Source organism: Poecilia formosa, unplaced genomic scaffold, assembly GCF_000485575.1.
Source record: "Poecilia formosa unplaced genomic scaffold, Poecilia_formosa-5.1.2 Scaffold725, whole genome shotgun sequence".
NCBI lineage: Eukaryota > Metazoa > Chordata > Actinopteri > Cyprinodontiformes > Poeciliidae > Poecilia > Poecilia formosa.
The window spans coordinates 75,895-99,759 of record NW_006800664.1 but is presented as its reverse complement, the minus strand read 5'-3'; the positions used below and the strand labels follow the sequence as shown (position 1 = coordinate 99,759).

The following is a 23,865-nucleotide window of genomic DNA, read 5'->3' as shown; positions in this document are numbered from 1 at the left end:
TTCAGCCACTTAATTTAGCTAAAATCCACATTAGTTGATCCCACAGACTGAAGCTACAAGGCTGCTCCGCGTAAGAGTGAAGCAGACTTCATGAGTAATATGTCGTTTACTTTTGATAAATTCTAACAAAAAGAAGCCTTGGTGTTTTATCCTTGACTGTTAGCATCCTGGTAGTTCAGTGGGACATTTAGTGTCAGTACATTTAATAAACTATATTTAAACTGTTAATTTGTAAAAGAAGACATTATAGGCGAGTTATAACCCTTTGTACAGGTAAAGGTTATTTGTTCTGGTTTATTTCGATGCTCAGCAAATTGTAGCAGCAGCCACACAGTTCATGTCAATTCCTAAAGGCAGGATTAAAACAGATTTATCCGTTTGATTTTGTGCTCTGCTTTGTAAATGATGGATTTTTTCCCTCATTTTATCATTATTTTTACCTTGGTAGTTGTTTTTTAATATATATATTTATCCCATTGAAATCATCCGACAACCTCAAGTTCTTTACTATTTTTCTAGATAAGACGAATGTTTACATGCATGAAAAACAAAACCTTGTGTTGCTTTTCTACCAAGCAGGGTTACACGTATACAAACACAAAAACATGCAAAGAGAACTGCAACAGCTGGCACTCACCTGCATTAACACACATGAAGATGAAATATTTGGGAATTGCAGTTGTGAAAAATGTAAGAGGAGGAAATTTTAAATGTATGCATGCTGAAACTCATTAGAAAAACAGAAAATAAAAGCTAAAAACATATAGATAGATATGCACACACTAACACATTTTACTCTTGGTTCTCTTAGTTTTTTTTACAAATACCTTCCATTATTATACATCACTTACATGGCTGACTCATGCTTAAACATAGCCACTCAGTGAAAAGTGTGACATTCATTTGAGGCGGATGCAAGAGTGGGCATGTGAATAATTAAAGTGCGACAGCTGTGTCATCCGTCCTTCATTATAAACCCCAACGAGGCAGAAACGCACCGTTCACACCCTGACACACACACACACACACACACACACACAAAGAAGCACAAACGCACTCAGTTCAACTGAAAGTATGTAGAACAATGAATGTTTTTTTTATTTCTATGTGAACATACACAACTACTTGTGCAAGCATTTATATTTCAACTTTTTTTTTTATTTACAATTATGTTCGATCAGTAGACTTGGACACTTTTGTACAATTTTCCTTAAAAGTCTCTCGTGAGGTGCTTTGTAATAATAAATGAACAAAGAAGGCGGTGATTGCATAGACAAAAATAAAGCACCAAAACTGAATTGCATGATGTAAAGCAAAAAAAAAAAGCAAAAAAAAAAAAAGAAATAAAAATAATAGATGGTTGTGTCTGTTGCAAGATTTTTATTGCACCTGTAAGGAGGCGGGGACAGTTCTTTTCTTTACTGTGATAATCATTTCAAAATGTCTGTGTAAAGTTAGGAAAGTGTGTTCTAGAAAACGCAATACGTCGACAGATGTGAAAAAAAAAATGTTGCAGTCAACATGAAGCACTGTGAAAAGAGAAGAAAGGAATTAACCACAAGTTGATTTAATGCAATTGTAACAACAATCATGTCTGTATGAGTATTTAAAGTAACGGTTGCCTTTCAACATCAGGCTTAAGCATCATTTCATTAAAACCATTACAAATTTCAAACTGCTACAGGCTGCCTGCATAGAGGTACATTACACATAAACTTTGTGTTTACAATGAATTTTTAGTGGAGTGCTGTGTAGCACATCTATGCAGGGTAAAAAAAAAACATTGAAAAAATATTACTGCTGATTTCAGTTTGGGTTTTTATTGACAATGATATTCAGGATGTTTCATTTTAAAGATGATGATGCAACTCGTTTTCATGTTTATTAAATGATTTTTTTCCTTCTGACTTGTGATGTCTCTTCTTTATCTCAAGATGAGGAAAAATATTACACAGGAAAACCTACAGAGTTAAAAGATAAACAAAACCAGCAGCTAAGCAAAGAATACAGTTTACAAGATACATAATATCTTGTATCCTGTATCCTAAGAGTCCTGTTGTAATATTTCCTAAGTTTCTTGTCAATGTTAAATTTAGATACTTTAAATAATTACCATTCCAGCATCAGTCTCACAACCATGCACATGATCTAAGTTTTTTTGTTTGTGTTTTATAGTTTTTAATCATTCCATGTTTTTAGTAAGTCTCATAGTATGCGTCGCTGATCCCAAATGTGTACTAGAGTTTTTGCATTAGCCCAACAACAACAACCTTACTTATTGTCATTCTGCGTTATGCAAACGCTCAGTCTCCATAGACGAAATTTGACTCGCATAAACAAACTTCAACAGCAGGTCAGTTTTTTTTTTTTTTTTTTTTTTTGAATAATTTAGCTCATTATTTTTTTGAGCACTTTGAGACACTCAATGAATGGATGGTCATTGTAATTTTTACTAAGTGTAGATCAAGAGAATTATAAGCAATACACAAGCTTTATGGAGGTAACAGAACTTTGTTTCACAAAAAGTGTTTCACTTGTTCAAATTTAGATCCCCAAAAAGTTTTTTTAAGTTGTTGACATCTATGAGAAAAAGGACAACTTTGTTAACAGCCCGTCAGCATTCTTCCCATTTCTGAAAGTAAATAAATGAAGAATATCAAAAGTTAACTGATTTCACAAATACTCTTAACCCAGATGGATTATTCCTAAAGAGCTGCTTTGCATACTCCAACCTATGAATGATGAATCCAGACTTTTAAGTCAAGTAAATATGGTTTAAAACATTTGCTGTATTGCCAGCATATGGGCAGTTTTAAAAGCAGCTTTGGAATAAAATTCAGTATAAAAACTCACAGCTAACATCATTTTTAAGATTAAAACTACCTGTGTTTGGTCCAGTTGGTGTAACTTTCCGCTACACATCCGTGCTCTCCCTCTCTTCCGTGTTTCCGGCTTCCCATTGGCTTCTCCAGCGCAGGTTGCGTTCAGGGGCCTTGACTTGACCAATGGGGATGCGGTATGCTGCTAAGGTTCCGGTCAACAGCAACATAAGTGTGGCTATTAGAGTAGCTGCCCAACTGCATGCTGGGAGACCCACCTACGCAGAGGGAAGGAATGAGGCGTATGAATGGCACCTTTAGTAGCTTAAGTCAAATTTTACACAGGTTTAGTTGTCCAAGAAAGAAAGCTGCAAATTCATTAAGAAAGAAAGGCAGAAAGAAACAAAGACCAAATTCTCATTCTTACAGTTCCTAGCAGGTTGCTCAGGGCGATGTCTGAGTACGCAGAGAGAAACGCTGCGAACAAAAAAAGATTAGTTCATACAGAATATTCTCCACACATTCAGTGCACAGCAGCAGCTGGCTGCTCTCTTTCCTGATAGCAGTCAAGGCACCAATTAAGGCCAATTTACATAATGGGAGGTAATTAGCTGCATGTCAAGCTGGTCAGTGTTACTATCTGTGATGTCTGTGATTGCTACAGTTTGCTCTTTTCCTCTCAGATATGAGAGGAAAATGATACACTGATGAATGACATCAAACTTTGGTTTCATAACAGAAAACATACTGTACTTAAATAATGCAAAGGATTAGAAATGCAATTTACAATGTTGGAAAAAAAGAAATGCTCAAAATAAAAAAAGATATATTAAAGGTACTCAGTCTGAGTGGGTTATTATACTTCTAAAAGCAATTTAAATTACTGAAAGTGTACAAAAGTTTTTTTTTTTTTTTTACAATTTTAGTTTGACTTGAACTTCAATAAGCCTCTTAGTTCTATCAATATTTTATTTTCCTCTTGATTTAAGGAATATAAGTTATTTTTGGTTAATTTCATTGCATTTTTAGTGTGATATTAATATTCCTTTATTGTTATAATTATGGTTTTTATCACTGTCTTACTCATATATATAATTTTCCTAATTTCATATTTTATAAGTTTTGCATTATGTTTGAATTGCATAATTTTTAGCATTTAAGTTGCTGTTGATTCATAATTGCCAATGTTGTTTCCTTATTTAATACCCTTTCCTTACTATTATAATATTATTACCTAGTCGAGCTTTTGATTCTTTGTCGTCACTTCAGCTTCTGTAAAGCACTTTGTTACATTTTATTCTACCAAAAGTTCTCCATGAAGACCAAGTTAATTATTAATTGATGCAGTGGCGAACAATTTTTAAAAATAATTTTTAAAAATAAGGCTAGCCCATGTGGTCATATCCAGTAAACAAACGACTTTAGCTCTGATTGTGAATAAGTTAATGTTGGTTTTTATAGTGAGTTGTCAAAAAACAGGATGAATTGACGGATAGCTGCAGCTCTTCTTGAAGTCCGTGCAGTCATGACGTTACGCCTGATTGTGTTACTGTAGATTTTGTAAATGTTTGTCACCGCTAGCGATGGCAAAGAGGTGGGTCCTCCAGCTGAAGGTAAAGAAGAGTCCTCCAACGGCCATGCAGCCCAAAGCACCGTTGAAGCCCGACAGGCCGGAGTAAAGCGAGTCATGACGCACTGCCATGGATAAACCTGCGACACACAAACACACACAGACACACAAGATGTGATCACATAAACCCATGAAAATAGCCAGGTACACACTCAATCAGGACTTCTTGAAATAGCAGTACCATTCTTGTCCATGTGGTGGGGCTAGACACATACTTTTGTGCTTCCACCCCTTTGTGCAACCCTTAATTTGCATGTAACCTAATAGGGAAATTTTTCCATTTGTGCGTCAACACACCTAAAATGGGGACCAATGTTATAAGTGCTAAAATCCTCAGAACACGTCGTTAAACTAATTAGCCTCGCTTTGCTGTGATGAGAAAACCTGGATGTGATGAATCACTTGGAAAACTGCTGCTAATTAGACAGGCCATCTGTATTCAGCTTTTAATCATGTAAAGGGGGTGACTTTAAGCGAAAGTCATATTAAAATATTGGATTTTTATTTCACTTTAGTCATGCTTGCATCACCCAGTCTGTTGGGGGCTGCTGCAGGCTTCTGGTGATGCAGGTAAACCGTACCTCTGACTCATACCCACAGCAGACAAACTATAAACTGATTACACAGGGGTCATTCCGGCCCAAGTAGATCTCAGCTCAGCCAGATGCTCTGACATTTTGTCCCATGGCCTCCAGCATCAGCAGCTGCAGTGTGACTCTCTCACCCACACGCAGAGGGAGATAATAAAATCACACTGTGGCGAGGAAGAATAGGGCGGCGGAGTTCAGCAGCACAGGTTAATATGTTTCACCTTTAGATTAGCCACCATGCTGATCAAATCTGGAACGATGAACTGAACAATCAGACAGGTAGGCATAATTTGATTAACTTACAAGGCAGGCAAAAACTTCAAAAATAGAGCAGCAGCATTAAAAATGATCCACTCAAGCGGTTCCACTTTGAGTTTCTCAACAAGAGGCCTAGAATCCAACGGGTTTCCTAGGACTGCACTCTTCTAGACGTTTCTCAAAATCTGCTGTAGCCACGCCCCCAAATTTTACTTGTTTTTATTTTTTTTAGTTTCTCATGTTCCTCTTTCTTACTGTTGCTGCCAATTGCTTGTTGATACTAGCAAAACTACAGAATTACCACCCCTAACAGTTTTAATAGATTAAATGAAATAACTTCATGTGTTTTATCCTGGCAGCTCAGGCAAAGGTGGGTGTTGTTCTTGTTATTCTGTCTGAATAATTGACACACCTCCTGTAACACTGGTGGGTGTTAATCTTCATAAATCCTACAGGGCAATAGTTAGACCGGAACAAAACATCTATCAAGAGCCATGATAACAACAAACCAAAACTCTGAGCCCTTATTTTGCCAACACTCATAATTGTGAAGATGGTAAAGAAAGTAAAACTTGTCCAAGGCTCACTGCTGGAGAACTGGAGCGAGGAAGATGCTCCTGCGATTAAAAATAAGCCTCCTAAGGCTTTCTACATGTTTACCAGGGTTTCAGAACTGATGATATAAAAGACAACTGTTGTTAAAATAACTATTTACAATACCCAAATTCTGTAGCATACTAATTCTGAACAAACACACAGGAGACCAAATCAAGTGCTAAGATCAGAAAACTCAGCTGACAAATTGGACGGTCTTACCAAAATTGGACAAAAGCAGGTTGAAAAGTGTTGCTTGGTCTCTGGGAATCTTGTGACATTTAGAGGATATGATCAAATTTAGCTTCAGCAGCACCAAAGCAAGTTTCCATCAGGCCTTTTCTCAACATTTCAGTTTGTTGGAGGCGGTATAACAGTCCCATAGAGGTTTTCTTGGCACACTTTGATTACTGATTGGTCGATACTTTGCTAATGCAAAATATACTTTGCATTAGCAAATACTTTATGGTGGCAATGTATTACCTAAATATTGCTGTTGACCGTATTGTTTCCCTTTATGACCATGTTTATCACCCATCTTCTGATAGCTCCATCCAGCAGCACAATGCACAATGCTGTGAAGCACAAATTCTTTAATAGATTACCTTTGGTACCTTTCACATCACTGATTATGCAGACAACAAATCTGCTGCAACTGTGCAACTCTATCATGTCAACATGGATAAAATCTCAGAGGAATGTTTCTGACGAGTTGTTGAATCTATTTCACAAAGAATTAAGGCAATAGTGAAGGCAAAGCTGTATAAAACCCAGCATTAACAATAGGTGCCTAAATAAGTGGTCAAACAGTGTATATGAGAGTACATAGAAAAACATGAATCTGAATCTTTCATCCTCTCACTGCCTAATCAGCACTGGTCCATTAATCACATTATAGGACAAATTGCATTTTGAACAAATGTGGGCTGCAAAGTAATAAAGCGAATAAAACAGCCACATCCTGAGGGGTTATACACGCCAGTACCAACTTTCCTGGCGATCCATCACAGTGTTGTTAGCAACAAACAGGAATCTCATCACGGCACCTTGGAAATGTCAACCAAACGCTGCAGTCATTAAGATTTATCAAGTGAGGACGATGAATGTGAGAAATGCCACTAGCAGCCTCTCCAATTATTACTGATATATTTCAGCTGAACAGAAGAGCAGTGGCTCGTCTACAAATTAAACTCCAGCTGATTCAGATCGTCCTGGCAAGTAAGTTTCTAGATCAAAATGAAGCGCTTCAACAAAGCGAATTTAAACAAACGCAGATTTAAAACGATACGTTTTTAGCTGGATTTTAAAGGAGTCTGCTTATCTGCTTTCTTTAAGTTTTAGTTTTGTATTGGGGCAATCAGCAGGTCTGATTATAGGGATGTATGGATGTAAAAGTTCTGAGGTGTAAGTTGGTGTTGATTGGTTTTATGTTGGCTCTCCAAAACAAAACCAATATCTTGTACCATGCAATGGACACAATCTGTCTACCGAGAAGGTGGTCACTTAAAGATGCTGGCTGTTGTGTTGTTGTTGTTTTTTTTTAGTTAATGAAAAACACTAAATTCTGGCTCCATGCTTCTCACGTCTCCAGCTGCTGCTTGCTGACCAGGGTGCCTGCAGCAGGAACTGCATTTTGAACCTCCTGAGTAACCACAAGATCATAAATAATTCAAACTGTCAGACTATCTAAAGGAAGGACCATTTAATACCCCAACTACTATGCTTCCTACTTTGGTAGCTTTCTCTCTTTCTTAATTATATACTCATTGGTGTTCCCAGTTGTAAATCTCGTGTGATGAAAAAGCCTTTTAAAAGCCATTACAACTCTGAAATGCTCGGCCAGGCATGCTGAGCACAGATAAGGGAGGAAAAAAAATATTCTGGACTACTTCACATCCTTCCTGTGTGCAAGGAAGCTGCAGGATTTTTCAGAGTAATATGGAGTTTGGTAGCTGCCCTGTTATAGAAAACAACCTTCAGCCAGCACTGTGATCGATTTACTCTTTACACTGTAATAGGAGCTGCAGTTCAGCAGTCATGTTCAGAAGCAGACGGACCACGCCCCGGTGCTGCCTCCTCGTGATGTCTGCTGGTCCACTCTGCCATGATGAGCTCTCCTACAGCTGTTTGCTCATTTCTTCACATCCACAGACGCCTCTGCACTCCGCTCTTAATCCTCTTCATTTGCTTCCATTCACTGTTTGACCCTTTCAATTCTTGCTCTGTTTTTTATGCTCCTTACCAACAAAATGGTAATATGGGAAGAGAGCAGCAAAGGATGCTGTAATTTTCACAGTTTGGACTGTTATTGGGTGTGTGTGTGCGTGTGTGTGCGTGTATGTGTGCGTGTTGTATTTTCTAACAGGATGAGTCAGACTGCTTCTATCGTATCAAATGCTAACGTCTACTCTGTTTTGGTTTTTTTTTACCTTCACTCCACCTGCCTCCATCCACTGACTAGAGGACAGTGAGACAGGCACAAAATAAACTAAAATAAATCACAGATGTACATATCACTGTTATCCAGGGCTGCTGAGAGGAAACTTTCTGTTGACCCTTCTTGTTTATTCAATTGATGAATCAACATCTGCAGTTTGTATCGCATTTCTGGAAAGTAAATATTTGTATGTTCATCTCGGTTATTTCGGTTTCCCGGCGCGGAACTGCTTTAAAAAATACTCAAATTTTGCAACAGGGTTAAGGTAGGGCTTTAACAACTGATGCAAAACTTGTTTTGATATTTACCTTTTTTCCACCTTGACATCATTATTCTATGCAGTTGTGTTGACGTTTAAACTGTTAAGCTGTTTGTGGCGGGGAAAGAATGTGGGAACGTGGAACAGTATAGGATTAAATGAATAAATAGATTTCACAAGGCCCATCATGACCCTTATGTTAGAAGATGTTTGTTTTGTCCACAGGTGAAAAAAAGTAACTTGAATTTGAAGGTGGACTTTGTGCTAGCTTGCCAGCAAATTAATATCATTCTAATATTGTATATTTCCTCCATTAATTACCAATGCAGCCACCAAACATCCACATCTAGAAATGGAGAAAAATCTGAATCCGAATTCCAGCTCTCATCGTTTCTCTTCTTTCAGATTCTGATCCCAACACAACACATTTGGTTACTTGTTTTCCTACGAAGTGGTCGTAGCAGGTGATGTGCAGGCGTTGGCCTACATTCGGCCCCTGCTCCTCTCCTCTGGAAACCCCTCGTGGGAACAGCATACGCCACCGTGTTTGAGTGGCAGCTCTAAATATGGCCTCGAACTCTGTCCCTGCTGAGTTTAATGCTCCTCTCTTTCCTTTGAGCTCAGACGTACTAACACAGTTTGTTCCTCTCTTGTTTTTACACAGAACCTTTATTAGAAAAGTGCTATTATAGAGAGTTGCCTAATTGGCTCCCAGGTGTCATTATCAAGAGAATTGTGGTTATTATTGTCTTTGTACACCTACCTAGCTTTAATGACAACCACCGACTTTGAAGTCAAATGATTGCGATATATACAATGTGATAAAGTATTTGGCTTCTTAAAGATTTTTTTTTTTTTCAGTTTTTGGACTTTTGTTGAGCTTAATTCCACAAAATATTTTTCAATTTGATGTGTGATGACTTTGAATTTGTATCCAGACCAACCTTTATGGAAAAAGTAACTACACACGCAACATGAAAAACAGCAGCACGTCATACAGCATACGCATAATTTGTAAACGTAACAGGTGAAGATATTTCATTAACTCTTCATTCCTTCATATTTGGCTGCACATCAAATGTGGTTTCCCTAAAGGAAATCACAGCCAGGCATTCACCAAGCATTTGGTGGAAATTTGAAGATAATTAAATCAACAGCAGACTAATGTCAGTGACAAGGAGACTAGGACGACAGGAAGGTACACCTTTATGGAAACCAAAAAGGAAAAGGAAAAAAGCTGCAAATAAAATAATAAAAAAAAGATGTAAAACAGAGAAAATACCTTGAAGTGCCAAAGAAGTGAGATGTAAAGCACAGAAAAACACATTTTCGGCTCAGTTCAAGTGTTGTGTATTCATCTTCTGCATTCTCAAGCGTCGCTGTCTTTTTTTTCCGACTGATCTCTCCCTGCCTGCGGTTTATTCACCATCTTTTTGTTCCAATATTCAAAACCCTCTGACCTGTAATTAAACTGCCTGTGACATTCGAGTTTCTGCCTGCCGACGGTGAAATCTTTCTGTTCCTTTCATGTGAACTGTCAAGTAGCAGAATTGGGTTTAAATGTGACATCGCAGAGCAATATCACACTACGAACTCTCCCACACTTTTCAATATGTAGGTGAGGAAAAGATGAAAGAAAAAGGACGAGCTACATCTAAATGCAAAGAGAAAAGAGTTGATTTTTTTTAAAAGCATCGTCCTTTAGAAATTTTTGCAAAACAAAATCATCTTAATTAGGCAATCAGCAGAGAACATAAACAGTTTATGACTTATTAAGTCAAGTACTGATTGAAAAATGAGTCATAGGTAGGAGTCAAACTCAATTATTAGAAAGTAGCATATTTACATAAGAAAGGACTTTGCTTTCTAACATTGACTTAGATGTTAAAAAGCAAATCAGTGGAAATAATTCATAGACAAAGTAAAAATAGCTCATGCACTTCTCAAATTAAAACAAGCAGGTTCCAGAGGACACAGTGACAAAATAAGAAGATGCTATTTTTGGACAAATTAAGTTTGTTATGCAAGTGTCAGAGCTGTGTTGGTGTTTGGAGCAGTTTGTTTACCTAAAATGTTCCTGGACGAAATCATTTCTGAGTCAGAAACTATCAGAAATTTGAAATGATGAGTGTCATTTGTCAATTAAAAGCAGATTTTGAAAACAACAAGATTCACGCAAGCATTAGACAAACTGTTTGTATTGGTCTGATTTAATATCCTAAAAATAAAATTTATGTTTTCATAAGCATAAGCTGCTTAGGTGGAAAACCGTAGCAGAAATAAATGTTTTATCTATGTGTGTTTCACTCAGGGTTAAAGTTCCTGAAATAAATGGGCTTTTTAATAATATTCAGATTTATTGAATGGGTTTGTATATATTTGTCAGAATGTAATTTTAACCAGGTTCCAAATAGAGAATTGGAAACAGGAGGTGAAATAAAGATTCTTAAACAATAGAACAATCTTAATGTGGCATGAAAGGATAAGGACAAAGAATCAGCAGAAAAGTAATAGACAAATAACATAAAAAACAAACAAATACAATCATAGACATGAATATAGAGAAAGAAGATTTTATTTTCACATTGCAAATTACTGTGAGAGGTTCAGCCAGGGAAGGCTGAACCTCTCACACATGCATTAATCTTTTGCAGTCCTAAAACACAATGTGCTCTCTCCAGAAATCTCCAAAAGTCTCCAATAAGACTAGAAAAAAAGAGTCAAAGATCTGCGAAAAGCCACAAGACGAGTTCTGAAAACTCACTAAAAAGTTGACAAGAAATGGACACAACAGGTGTTGGTTTTGATGTCATTTCTTTTGCAGTTCAAAATTTTCCTGAGCAGACGTGAGTAAAAGGTGATAAGACGCATTTCTGATTAGATCTTTACTTTTAAACAACTTTAACTTCAATTTTTGTCCATCAATATATGCTGTGAACGACCAGAGTTCTTTAATCCTCCTCTAAAGACATGAACACTAATGGGGGGAAAATGAAACCAGACTTCAAATCTGTGAGAAAGTCAGAAATAATGAAGAAGCATTAAAGAAATAATGTGCAACAGGAGAGAGACCTTTAGAGGCATTAAACCGCCATGCTCCGGCAGACTGCTCCGTCTACTTTCTGATGCCCACACAGCCTCATTAGGGTCATATATCCTTAATGCTTATTACAGAAATCTGTGTTTGCATACTAACCACTGTTAGAAGTCTAATGTCCCCAGGTTTTCTGTTTGCATATTTGTGCACCAGCTCACTCCCACTCTTTTCTTTTTTTTTTTTTTGCAGAATGACTCACAGCTTGTCAAAGTATTTTAGTACTCAGTGCTAAAGTTTTAGTGGCCAGTGGCGACATGGCTTGAATTACATCATTTATCATTTCTTATATGAATATTTAAATTAAGCGCATAAAAGCGCAGACATTTGTAAATGCATATAGTACAGATGCAGGCCCAGAGTATAAGTGCCAACAAAGACTTTTCCTGCCTCTTGTATCACATCAGCTTTAATTATATATCTGCACTGAGAATGCGTGTAGTTGCTAAAAGGTTTCATAAGTCTGAGATAACTTTAATCTTATTAAACTATTCTACAGTTGAAAGGGTGCCTTGCAGAAAGCTGATCCTGCAATCTGTTTAAGGTCCTGACTAATCAATAAAAAAATGACTGCAGGAGATTTTTTATTATCAAATATGGAAATTTTAGCTTTTTTGGCTTGATTTGTACGAGGCGATTTCTGCTGTGCTCATGTTTCATGTAAAAAAAAAAAGAAATGTTTTAGCAATGCACCACATAGTTAATGTGAGCTAGTTATTCAGCTACATAGCATTTTTTTATTTTAAGCCTTCATCAGGACGCAAATACTTGGTTTGCACCTCACAAGAATATTTAACACAATTCCCACTAGTATTATAAAATAAGAATTATGAGCTTTTGTTTAAAAAAAAAACAAAACAAACAAACAAAAAAAACTAGAACTTCTGCAGCTTGATATAGGAGTAAATGTAAGCAAATAAGTGCAGAATAAAAAGTTTTGAGCTGTGGTCATTACTAACCGTGTTAAAATGTTTAGCATTGTCTGTTTGCATTTTTTATGTCCCAATCAGAAACGCATAAAGTCACTGTGTGATGCATGTTACCCAAATTACACTTTGTGTTGATATAGAAGACAAAATATGAACAAGTACAAGAACCATTAGTACATTTTCAGGCAACTATAGAGGAACAAACAGATCAGTTTCAGTCAGAAATAAAGGTAATTTATAAAAAGCACAGGTGGCAAATAAAAGAAAGCAATAAGTAAAATATTTCAGATTGGATCTAAAGCAAACAACAATGAAATTGCTTTCACTTTGCAAATGCACTTAAGAAAATGGCAACTGGACATAAATGGGTTCTCTGAAACAATCAATGTAAAACAAAAACCAAGAGGCATCCCAACAGAACCAGAAGATAAAATTTCTCGAGAGCAGCTCAGCTTTTACCATCAGACAGTCACGATCAGAAAACTCTGGATACGTGCAGCTACTTACGAGACTGTAGATCACTAGCTCTAAAAATAATATGATGAACACCACTGAGGAAGAACTGACCTTTCCTTGATAATTGTGTGTTTCGTGATCACAGACCATAACTTGCCATTATTTAAAAATGTGGACTGGGTGACACTGCTGCGTCTTTTTCTGTCTTTAATTAAAACTCTGTCTGTTCAAACAGAAGCTAAAAACAAAGAAGCCACAGAACCACAGTAGCTTGCTGTCATGTCACAAATGTGACCCAGTGTTAGCCTGATTCTTGTGCTCCAAGTCAACGTCATGAAATCACCTTGTTTTAATTTTAGGAACATATCGGATGTCAAAAATAAACTCAGCCTATTTTTAAAACAAGCCTCAAGGAGCAAAGAGAAGAAGAATCATAAAAAGAAATGGGATGAAGAATCTGGTCAGTTTCAGCTACATACACCAACTACAACATTTCAAATTAATATCCCAATTAAAGCTATGTCCAATTTGGGAGTGACTTATAGAGCTAAAGGACCTTACACTTTAATTATATTCAGAACGTAAGCTTTTGACTGAATCTAACATAACTAAGTGAATCTAGACCAGGCAGACTAAACAAAAATGTTTATTAACTGCCTTCAGTGTGATATGACTCAACCCCACCAAGTCAACACTGGACAAGAGATCCAAGAGGGAAACCCAGACGTTTCTCTGCTCCGTCATCCTTTCCAACTCATTCAGGGGGACAGAAGGGATAAACAGTTCCTCCAGTAAAATCTGGGTTTGCCCCGATTTTGGTAGCAGCTGCTAGTACACACGAATGGACATCAGACAAATGAGATGACATACGACGAGGATCTGACAGGGAACAAGAGACACAGGTGGGTTTACGTACACAGGGAAGGTAATCAGGGAAAACGAGACACAGCTGGGAACAGATAGGGGCAGGTGAGATGACAGGAACTAAATTAACACACAGAAAAACACAAATCCTCACATGGTTTTCTTTTATTTTACTTTCTCTAAAGTTGATGTCCAGCTCTGGAAAAAATGAAGAGCCCACCGCACTGAATCCCATTGAAAAGCTCCAGGTTTTTCCACCAAGTACTGATTTCTGAACTCTTCCAGAGTTCAAACATTAGTATTGTTGTTTCTAAATGAATATGAACTTGTTTTCTTTGCATTATTTCAGATGTGAAAGCACTGCATCTCTTTTGTTGTTTTGACCATTTCTCATTTTCTGCAAATAAATACTAAATTTTTGCTTGGAATTTCGGAGACACGTTGTCAGTAGTTCATAGAATAAAAGAACAATGTTCGCTTTGCTCAAACATATACCTATAAAAAGTAAAATCTGAGAAACTGATAGCTTTAAGTGGTCTCTTGATGTTTTTCCAGAGCTGTATATGTTTGATGTCTGTGCACTGTGAGCATTATATTGGTTATTCTGGTTTTGATGGGTGACAAAGAAGCAGCAGGACTGACCGGCCAACGTTCCCACTGCTGATCCCAGCACAGCGTGGACGCCCAGCAGCGGGGAGTAGAGAACCACGGCCCCCAGGATGAGGAGAGAGGGTCCGAGGGCCCCGGTAGCGTAGATCTGACCCACACCGAGAGGGATGCCACGGATCACCTGGGCAGGTGTAAAGAGTTTAGGGACGAACTTGGCGAAACGGGAACTCAAACTGGCACTATGAAAACTTTAAAACAGACTTTTATGGAAAAACGTAGCTAAACATGCTGCTGCTCTTTTCTTTTTATAAATCACCTGTACTCCCCTCCACCTCTTCCTGCTTAGACACCTCTAATGATAAACGGTGCCTTCCCAGCAGTCACTCAGCTCCGGAGAGTTGCCATGGCGACGTGAAGGCTGCACCTGCACGTCGCTGATATTTACAAGTCATAAATGGTCTTTGATTACACGGCAGCCTCACTACTGCTTTTACCTCGACGTGTGTATGTGTGCGTGCGTGTGTGTGTGTGTGTGTGTGTGTGTGTGTGTGTACGCATATGCCTGTATGATTTAATACGCTGTCTGAGCAGGCTGAGCGCTTTCCTCGGCAGAGCGACTGAATCTGAGAGCATTAAATATAAATAGGACAGACGTCACCCCCCCACTCCCCCCAAACACATCTAGGGAGAGAACTGGAGGAGAGCTGGAAGATGGCTGGAATAAAACGAATGGAAGAGAGGAACAGAAGAGAGAAAAATGAGAAATATTGCTCTTTTTTTTCCACTAGAGCCATAAATGAAATCTATGACTTCAACCATCTTTGTGAATGAACAGCATAAATCAAGCTACTTTATGAGGAAAGAGGGAAAAAAATATTTTTAACAAATGGATGAAGATGTGGATAAACGAAATGAGAGAGAGTAAAAGTGGCAAAAGAGAACAGAATCAAAGAGATGAGAGGAAGATTTTTAGTGTTTAACAAGAAATAAACAGGAAGGAACGTCTTATCGGCCCACAAAGACTTGAAAATGAAACAAATTGAAAATGAGCTCGGAGGAGATAAGGGCTAAATGAATAACGATTCATGGAGAGAAAGAGATAAGAAAATCTGAGATCTTGGAGCTGAAACTTGTAGAAAGTGGTTTAGTGTGGCGCTTGTTATAAACATTGTGTCTAAATTCTGATATTCGGGACACCGAGCTGATTTTTTTCGGCATCAAAGCTCAATGTCAGTTTGGAGATCATCCTTCAGAGACAAACAGTTCATCCTCCCTACCCAAACAAAGCAGCTTTGTACTTAAAGGCTTACTTACAAATCGGCTTAATTATATTCGCAAGGGCAAATTAATACAGAGGAAACTTTTGGTAGAAACTAAAGCTTTTGCAGTTTAAAAAAAAACCCTAGAACAACTTATTGTAAAGGAAAAAATCCATCTGGGAAAATCTAATTCATGTGGAAAATAGATCTTGATTATTGGTCACAAAATAAAGATATTTACTGTTGAAAAGATGGATTGTTTTATCCATTGTTTCTTGAACATCTAATGACTTTGCATTTACATTCTAGTGTTGCTTGAGACATTAAACATTATAGTTTGATAATATCCTTTGTGGATAGAAAGCAGAATAATAGAGGAACAATAGAGGAGGAGGACAATCTCTTCATGTGTTTTATTAGGATTAATGTTATAAAAATGTGGAAAAAGATACACACAGTGTTAACACTCAATACGTTTTAAACTGGGAGAGGAGATACTAAAGTGTTATTGCATAAGCCTGTTTGAATGAATCTAAAGATAAAATTATAATTCTAATGGATTCAACATTTATATTATTTAATGTAAATGTATTACTTCCCATAAATATTGTGGAATGCTGCTGAACTACTAACTTGCATTTCAATTAGACATTTTTAACATTTTGTGTAGTTGCTCTATGTACTTATGCATACAGGTCCTTCTCAAAAAATTAGCATATTGTGATAAAGTTAATTATTTTCCGTAATGTAATGATAAAAATTAAACTGTCGTATATTTTAGATTCATTGCACACCAACTGAAATATTTCAGGTCTTTTATCGTTTTAATATTGATGATTTTGGCATACAGCTCATTAAAACCCAAAATTCCTATCTCAAAAAATTAGCATATCATGAAAAGGTTCTCTGAACGAGCAATTAACCTCATTATCTGAATCAGCGAAGTAACTCTAAACACCTGCAAAAGATTCCTGAGGCTTTTAAAAACTCCCAGCCTGGTTCATTTCTCAAAACTGCAATCATGGGTAAGACTGCCGACCTGACTGCTGTCCAGAAGGCCATCATTGACACTCTCAAGCAAGACGGTAAGACACAGAAAGAAATTTCTGAACGAATCGGCTGTTCCCAGAGTGCTGTATCAAGGCACCTCAGTGGGAAGTCAGTGGGAAGGAAAAAGTGTGGCAGAAAACGCTGCACAACGAGAAGAGGTGACCGGACCCTGAGGAAGATTGTGGAGAAGGGCCGATTCCAGACCTTGGGGGACCTGCGGAAGCAGTGGACTGAGTCTGGAGTAGAAACATCCAGAGCCACCGTGCACAGGCGTGTGCAGGAAATGGGCTACAGGTGCCACATTCCCCAGGTCAAGCCACTTTTGAACCAGAAACAGCGGCAGAAGCGCCTGACCTGGGCTACAGAGAAGCAGCACTGGACTGTTGCTCAGTGGTCCAAAGTACTTTTTTCGGATGAAAGAAAATTTTACATGTCATTCGGAAACCAAGGTACCAGAGTCTGGAGGAAGACTGGAGAGAAGGAAATGCCAAAATGCCAGAAATCCAGTGTCAAGTACCCACAGTCAGTGATGGTCTGGGTTCCATGTCAGCTGCTGGTGTTGGTCCACTGTGTTTTATTAAGGGCAGGGTCAATGCAGCTAGCTATCAGGAGATTTTGGAGCACTTCATGCTTCCATCTGCTGAAAAGCTTTATGGAGATGAAGATTTCATTTTTCAGCACGACCTGGCACCTGCTCACAGTGCCAAAACCACTGGTAAATGGTTTACTGACCACGGTATTACTGTGCTCAATTGGCCTGCCGACTCTCCTGACCTGAACCCCATAGAGAATCTGTGGAATATTGTGAAGAGAAAGTTGAGAGACGCAAGACCCAAAACTCTGGATGAGCTTAATTTCACCATCGAAGCATCCTGGGCCTCCATAACACCTCAGCAGTGCCACAGGCTGATTGCCTCCATGCCACGCCGCATTGAAGCAGTCATTTCTGCAGAAGGATTCCCAACCAAGTATTGAGTGCATAACTTAACATAATTATTTGAAGGTTGAATGGGATCCAACTCTGGCTGCAGAAGCTACTGCATCTGGTTACTGAAGCTTTTTGCTAAATAATTTTCTCTAAATAGTTAAATAACAATGTAACCAATGTTAACTTAACAAATATGAATTATATCCTGTAATACACCACATTGCCGATAGGTGGCAGTAAATTATTTCAAAGTAGTCTAAAACTACAGTGATATGCCGCAGAATATGGGCTAGAATAACCAGAAGAAGAAACGGGGGGGGGTCACGTTTTTGTGGTCATTTTATTGACAAAACTCAGTTTTATTTTCAATATTTTTCAAGAATTAGTTTTCATCGATGGATTTTTTGATTCCTGTGTACCTGGACCTGGAATAACTTTGTTTTTGATATTAAATTTCTTTGTTTTCTTGCTGCGAATCTGCTATAATTGGCTTCATTAGCTATCGATTAGCCACAAGCTAATATTTTGCTGTTATGTATCAAAAGTTATATTGTAATTTTATTTTATAGTTTCAATGTTGAAAGAAAAAAAAAACAATTGGAGATATTTGTTTATGGGTAAGAATGTCTGTTCTCTATATTATGTTTTGTATTTGAATTAGCAATGCTTACGGCTAACTCACAAAGGCTATTCTGCTAATATTGCGCCTTTTTTCTTTGTAATACTGATGAAGTATCTAGTGACAGTGAGTTATTTATTCCACTGTATGGCATTTAAGAATGCTGGAAAAAGATATGTCAATTCAGTGAATATTATGTTGTGATGTTTTGTTGAGCTAAAAGACAAAATTGGTTATCGCAGTTGGAAATTATGTTATCTACATGGAGTGAAAAGATAAACTTTCACTGAAGTGACTTAGAATGGTGTTTCACACTATAGTAAAATACATTTCTGCTATATGCAAGAAGTTTTTATTTTTGTTGAGAGACATTGCGTGAAGAACGGCGAGCCATGATCCAAAAGAGCAGATTGATGTTGTGTCCATTACGATGTCAAAGAAGAACCTTCTTCTGTTCCACTTGATCGGTGGGATTACACACATTAAAACGACCCGGGTAGCTACCATATAACATCAAGATCTGAAAACTGAACTGCAAACAAATGAAAGGAAAAGAAACTTTTGGACTTGACTTAGGACTACTAAAAGAAAACATTGACTATTTTGTTCTGTTTCGTTATTGTCTATATGTGTATTAAATGTGTTTTGTTCAACACATTGTTTCCCTTGCTCTTCCTGAGTTGAACCTAGTTCTGATGCGCTATTTAATTGTAAAGATTCATAGTCACTGATTCCTTTGTCGCAGGTGACTTACCAGACAAGTACAATCTTACAACAAAAGTAGCCTCTTTTGTAGAAGTTAACGCTGTAAAGTGGTATTTTCCATTTGGTCATGTTGGGGATAATCCTTATGTATCCAATTGTTGCTATTGAAACTGACCAAAGTAAAACTTTAGACCTGAAAACTGGGATGTAATCAGACTAAAACTCTAATTTAAACAACATGTTAAATATTACTGTTCATAACTTTGAACCAAGAGCTTCGGTTATGATTGTAGCTCAGAAAAGCAGATCTGCCTGAGTTACTTATCAGTCACTTCTGGAGGCGTCCAGCCGTGTTGTTCCAGTTTAGCTTTATTTGGGTCAGTTTTTGTTGTTTGAGGGATTCTTTTGTTTGGTTTCTCTGTTTTCTCTTTTTGTGTTTCGTGGTTCAGCTTTGACTAAATTCACATAAATCTGTGTTGCAATGGTATTGTTGCATTTTCTGACTCTGCCCATCTTTCCATTCATTCTTCCCTGACACCCACTTTTAGTTGCACATTAATGCATGTTCTTTTTAAGTCTTTTAGTATGCAGCCATCCTAGGTTTTCATTTACCCGATCTTCATCCTTCCTGGCTAAAGTTTATTCTCCAGTAGTTTCCAGATTTGTTTGAAGTTCTCCAGTTGTTGAATTTCTCCTTTTTGAACTTAAACGTAACAGATTCCCTGCAGGGATCTGTAACTGGAAGGTTGTTGAACTGTAAACCAGAGGCTGAATTACGAAGAAAGAAACTTGAGATGAAACGTCACTGCAACACAAACTTAAATTTTAAACTGTTCACAACGACATCACTCAGACAAATTGGAGTTTCTCAGATCTGTCTGTGGTAAACTACCATACCACTTGCAACTTCAAAGCAAAATATCTCATATTAAAAACAATGAATTATGTCAGTTCACTTAAACGCCGCCTCTCTTTTCTTCTTTCTTTCTCTGAGTAAGGCTTCTGGCTCCGGGAAAGCATTCGCCTTAAGACGAAAAGATCAAACAGAATCGAGTTTTGACCTTTTCAGCTGACAGAGGTTCGCATCTTTATTCAAGAAGGCGCATTAACTCAGGATTTCTCTTCCACTGGTTGAGGCTGTTGCAGAGAAATACAAGGAAAAAGGTATTCACTTTCGAGAAATCGTTGAAAAGCTTGAAGATGACAACTCAAATAAACGTGAGTAAAACCTTCTACTTTTAATTCGCAAGCACAAGTGTTCTGTTTGTGATGTATACATAGATATGAATTATAGAAGTATATTATTATGAATACACCCACTGACACTCAAACCACTGTTACTCTACTTTTCAAGAGGTATTTGGCCTTTTTCATTCTGTTCTGCAGCTGGTGATGGAGGGCCAAACAAATCAAGAGGGTCAACAGGTCAACATGCAACCTTTTGCAAAATGGTAGCTTTTTATCTCAAAGTTGGAGCACAAAAACTGTGGTTTTAAATTCAGAGCGTTTCCATGGTGTTAAGCCATGGAAACTGATCTTTTTGACCAAACGGTGTCAAAGCTTTGGTTGTATTTTGTCTCAGTTTATGTTGGCTCTCAGCCAGTCTTTGTTTAGGATACAGAGTTTCAGTGCACATGCTCTGCTGTTGCACATTTACATTGCATAAAACATTTTTTGTTTGTTTGTTGTTTTTCTGCAAACTGATGAACACCTCGCCTTTCAAAAATGAAAAAAGAAAAAATGTAGGATACTACAATCTGTGTATCACTTTAATATTCGTCAGAAAAAATTTGATTGCTCACAAATACCTTTAGTGTCTTCACGACTGTGTGGCGTTGTCGGGTTGTATTTTTATGTTCCCCTTCCTAGAGATTGTCTTTAACAATTTTATGACTTTAAAAACCCGCGCTGGGTGGACACGCAGTCCATAGCGGTTAGTTTTGTCCTCACCTCGACTGCTATCAGCGCTGTGTCATTAGGCTCTACTGCCCCCGGTGGTGTTACTGGGCTGTGAGGAAAATAAGGGTTGTTCGTTCCAGTGCACAGGAGGTAAAGGACGATAATGATGTTGAAGGGAAACACGGCAGCAGGCAAGTCCCAGTGGTCCAGTAACGTTGTGAGCCCACTGAACAGAAAGACGCTGGGAAAATGAAAGCAAATGGAGAAAACTATAAGCTTTTTAAATAAAAAGACATTAAAACACAATATGCTGAAAAACATGCTTTTGATTTTTGGATAAGAACTGAAATCCAACTCAGAAATATGAAATGACTGCCAACTTGTATTCCATAAAGTAAAGAAGAAGAAATCAGTGGGGTGTGTCCTTTGGAATATAAAACATTCTTTACACACAGAAAAGAATGTGTGAAGTCTGTCGGAACGGTTCAGAGAAATATTACCACATCACCTTTATAGTGGCAGCAACTATTTTCTTCAAAGATATTTAACAACTTTTTATCTGAGCAACGCTGAGAGGTGCGATGCTGATGAGAAGCTTTCATACACGCTTCAAGGTCATGAGTATCATATTGATTTTTAGCTTACTGAATCATTCTTCTCTCAGGGTGAACTGATTGTACCAGATAGAAATTCAACGATTTGAAAAAGCATACGTTAGTCTAATTCACAGAGTCAACATTTTACATTCTGTTTCAAACATATACAATCATACTTTTTAAGCCTTTTTAAAACGGCAGATGCCACCATCTGCTTTGTCTTCCACTCTGTGCTTCAGCATATATGAGATTCATACCATGTAGCTGAGCCCAGGCAGACAGGCAGCAGCAGCCACCAGTACCAGTCTCCAGCTGAGCTGAACACTCCCATCAGAAGAGCCACCAACATGCCGTTGAATCCGTGAAGACCTCCTGCCACGTCGCCACTGCACACAAACACAGGAGCTCAAGTGCAACTTGGCTTGTTTCATAATGAAATGTGATCATTTAGGAACCTATTACACATAATTATCGTCAACTGGCAAGATCAAAAGCACTCTTTATGGATTCTCGTAGAGCAAACTTCTCTGTTTTAATGAGCAGCAACTTCAGAGTGAAGGTAAACGTATTCTGCACCTCATTTCTAAACACCTTGGCCTCCAGTTGAGAAGTGTTTGATTTTGAACAAGGACAGGCATTAGCATATTTCACAGTGGGAGGCATACATTGAGGTACAGCTTTCAGATAAGAAGCGTGAACTTAAAACTGCATTCAGACATAATTCAGTGAACTTTACCAAAAATTTGTTGCAAGAAATAATACCACTGATTTCTTGCGACAATTTTCAAATCATCATTTGCCGTTTTTAAGTGAGTTTGGATCTCTGCGGCAGTGTAAACTCCACCTGTCCTGTCCAACGATGACAGCTGTGAGCGTTGAGGCCAGTACTCCCAGAGTTCCCAGCAGGCCCTGCCAGGGGGAAGCCCAGTACAGGGCAGCCAGGATCAGAGCTCCGCTCAGCGGGTTGTTGGCCAGAATCACTCTGGCCACCCCTCTGAGCCCCCACACAGCCAGCTGCAGCACAAACCACTTTTCTGGTCAGGAAACAAAAGATAAATATTCAAACATGTTAAAAAAAAAGGGGGAGGGGGGGCAAACTACTGCTGACAAATTTATTCCTCTGTTGTGTTGTTTTCTTGTTAGTTCAGGATGTTTTGCAAAGTGACTGGAAAAAAGATTGTAATGATGAATATGTTGTTGTGTTAGAGGCAGAGTGCGGGCGTCCTCGCTGTGGGAGCTCTGCTGTGATTAAATCTGCATATTTTACCCGAACCGTAAGCATTTCTAGCCGAGGTTATTCAGGTTTTTGCACACAAGTGTTATCGTTATTCTAAAACTTGGTGAATAATGTTTGTTAAAGCAGCACAAAAGTCCAAATTTGCTTTTTCTTTCCCTACCCTGGATGTACGTATCCAAGTGCTCCACGTCTCCAGTGCACAACATCAGACCATCCAGCACTCGCCGACTGAAGCCGGCCCGACTCCTGCTGGCCTCCTCCACCTCCGTTTTGGTTTCTATCCACATTCTTACAGCTGCAGGGCCTCCCAACTCCAAACAGGAGAAAAATGTTCTCTTGATGCAGAAAACCTTCCCCTTTATGTTCCCCTCTATCCTGTTTTTGTTCTTCTGCTCCGTCTTTCTCCTCTTCCCTCTGCTTCATCGCTTCTCCTCCTCCTCTGCCTCTTCTCTCTCCGCGAAGGGGTGACTTATAAACTGGTGGGTGATGTATTCACTCAGCCTCATGTGCCAGAGTTGAACAAAGTTCAACACTGTAAGCTGTGTGTGTGCGTGCGTGCATGCGTGTGTGTGTGTGTGTGTGTGTGTGTGTGATCACAGAGAGGAGCATTCGTCCCAAAGCCGGTTCCTGCCCTGATGTTACATTTCACAGTCACCCTGTTTGCTCTCTCTTCTGTTTCAGGCCCGCAGAGATAGTTCCTCACCTGCTGTTTGTCCATTTGAGCTACTCATCCACCTTTTATGGCACCATGTTGATGAATGTTTGTCTTCCCTTCATTCGTAAAACCCATTAGCGGCCTTTGCCGCTAACACATCCACGGTTGGCACTAATTTTTTTTTTTGCACCTGCTTCTTTCTAGCTAGCACAAGGCAAAACTGGTGTCAACAAGCATAGTTTTCAGGGTTTCAGAGCATTTTGGTCCATATTGCCGTGAAAGCATCAAGCAGACGCTGCAGGTTTTTCAGCTGCACATCCATGATGCAAATCCACCACATCCCACAGGAGCTGTTTTGGTTTGGGATCTGGTGACTAT

The 23,865-nt window shown here is 38.4% G+C and overlaps 1 protein-coding gene across 2 annotated transcripts; it reads right to left on the bottom strand.

The window, feature by feature from the left end:
- Window positions 1-1,066: 1,066 nt before the first annotated feature.
- On the bottom strand, window positions 1,067-23,355 carry LOC103131169 (urea transporter 2). Of its 2 annotated transcripts, none has more exons than XM_007542752.2 (9): window positions 22,993-23,354; window positions 22,440-22,629; window positions 21,853-21,981; window positions 21,051-21,240; window positions 14,573-14,720; window positions 4,395-4,529; window positions 3,247-3,296; window positions 2,884-3,097; window positions 1,067-1,529 (listed from the first exon to the last, which is right to left on the bottom strand). In XM_007542752.2, the coding sequence occupies exons 1-8, from the start codon at window positions 23,117-23,119 to the stop codon at window positions 2,915-2,917; spliced, it is 1,152 nt and encodes a 383-aa protein (XP_007542814.1). In that variant the 5' UTR covers window positions 23,120-23,354; the 3' UTR covers window positions 1,067-1,529; window positions 2,884-2,914. The 2 variants fall into 2 exon arrangements, with proteins under 2 accessions (XP_007542814.1, XP_016521933.1); XM_016666447.1 differs by having other exon boundaries at window positions 1,068-2,632; window positions 22,993-23,355.
- Window positions 23,356-23,865: the final 510 nt, after the last annotated feature.

Excerpts from the sequence above, each read along its gene's own strand:
- LOC103131169 (XM_016666447.1), bottom strand. The coding sequence starts at position 23,119 with ATGTGGATAGAAACCAAAACGGAGGTGGAGGAGGCCAGCAGGAGTCGG. Across the intron at positions 4,530-14,572 it reads AGCAGTGGGAACGTTGGCCG|GTTTATCCATGGCAGTGCGT; the intron begins GTCAGTCCTGCT and ends TGTGTGTCGCAG. Across the intron at positions 3,297-4,394 it reads CCTCTTTGCCATCGCTAGCG|CGTTTCTCTCTGCGTACTCA; the intron begins GTGACAAACATT and ends TTTTGTTCGCAG.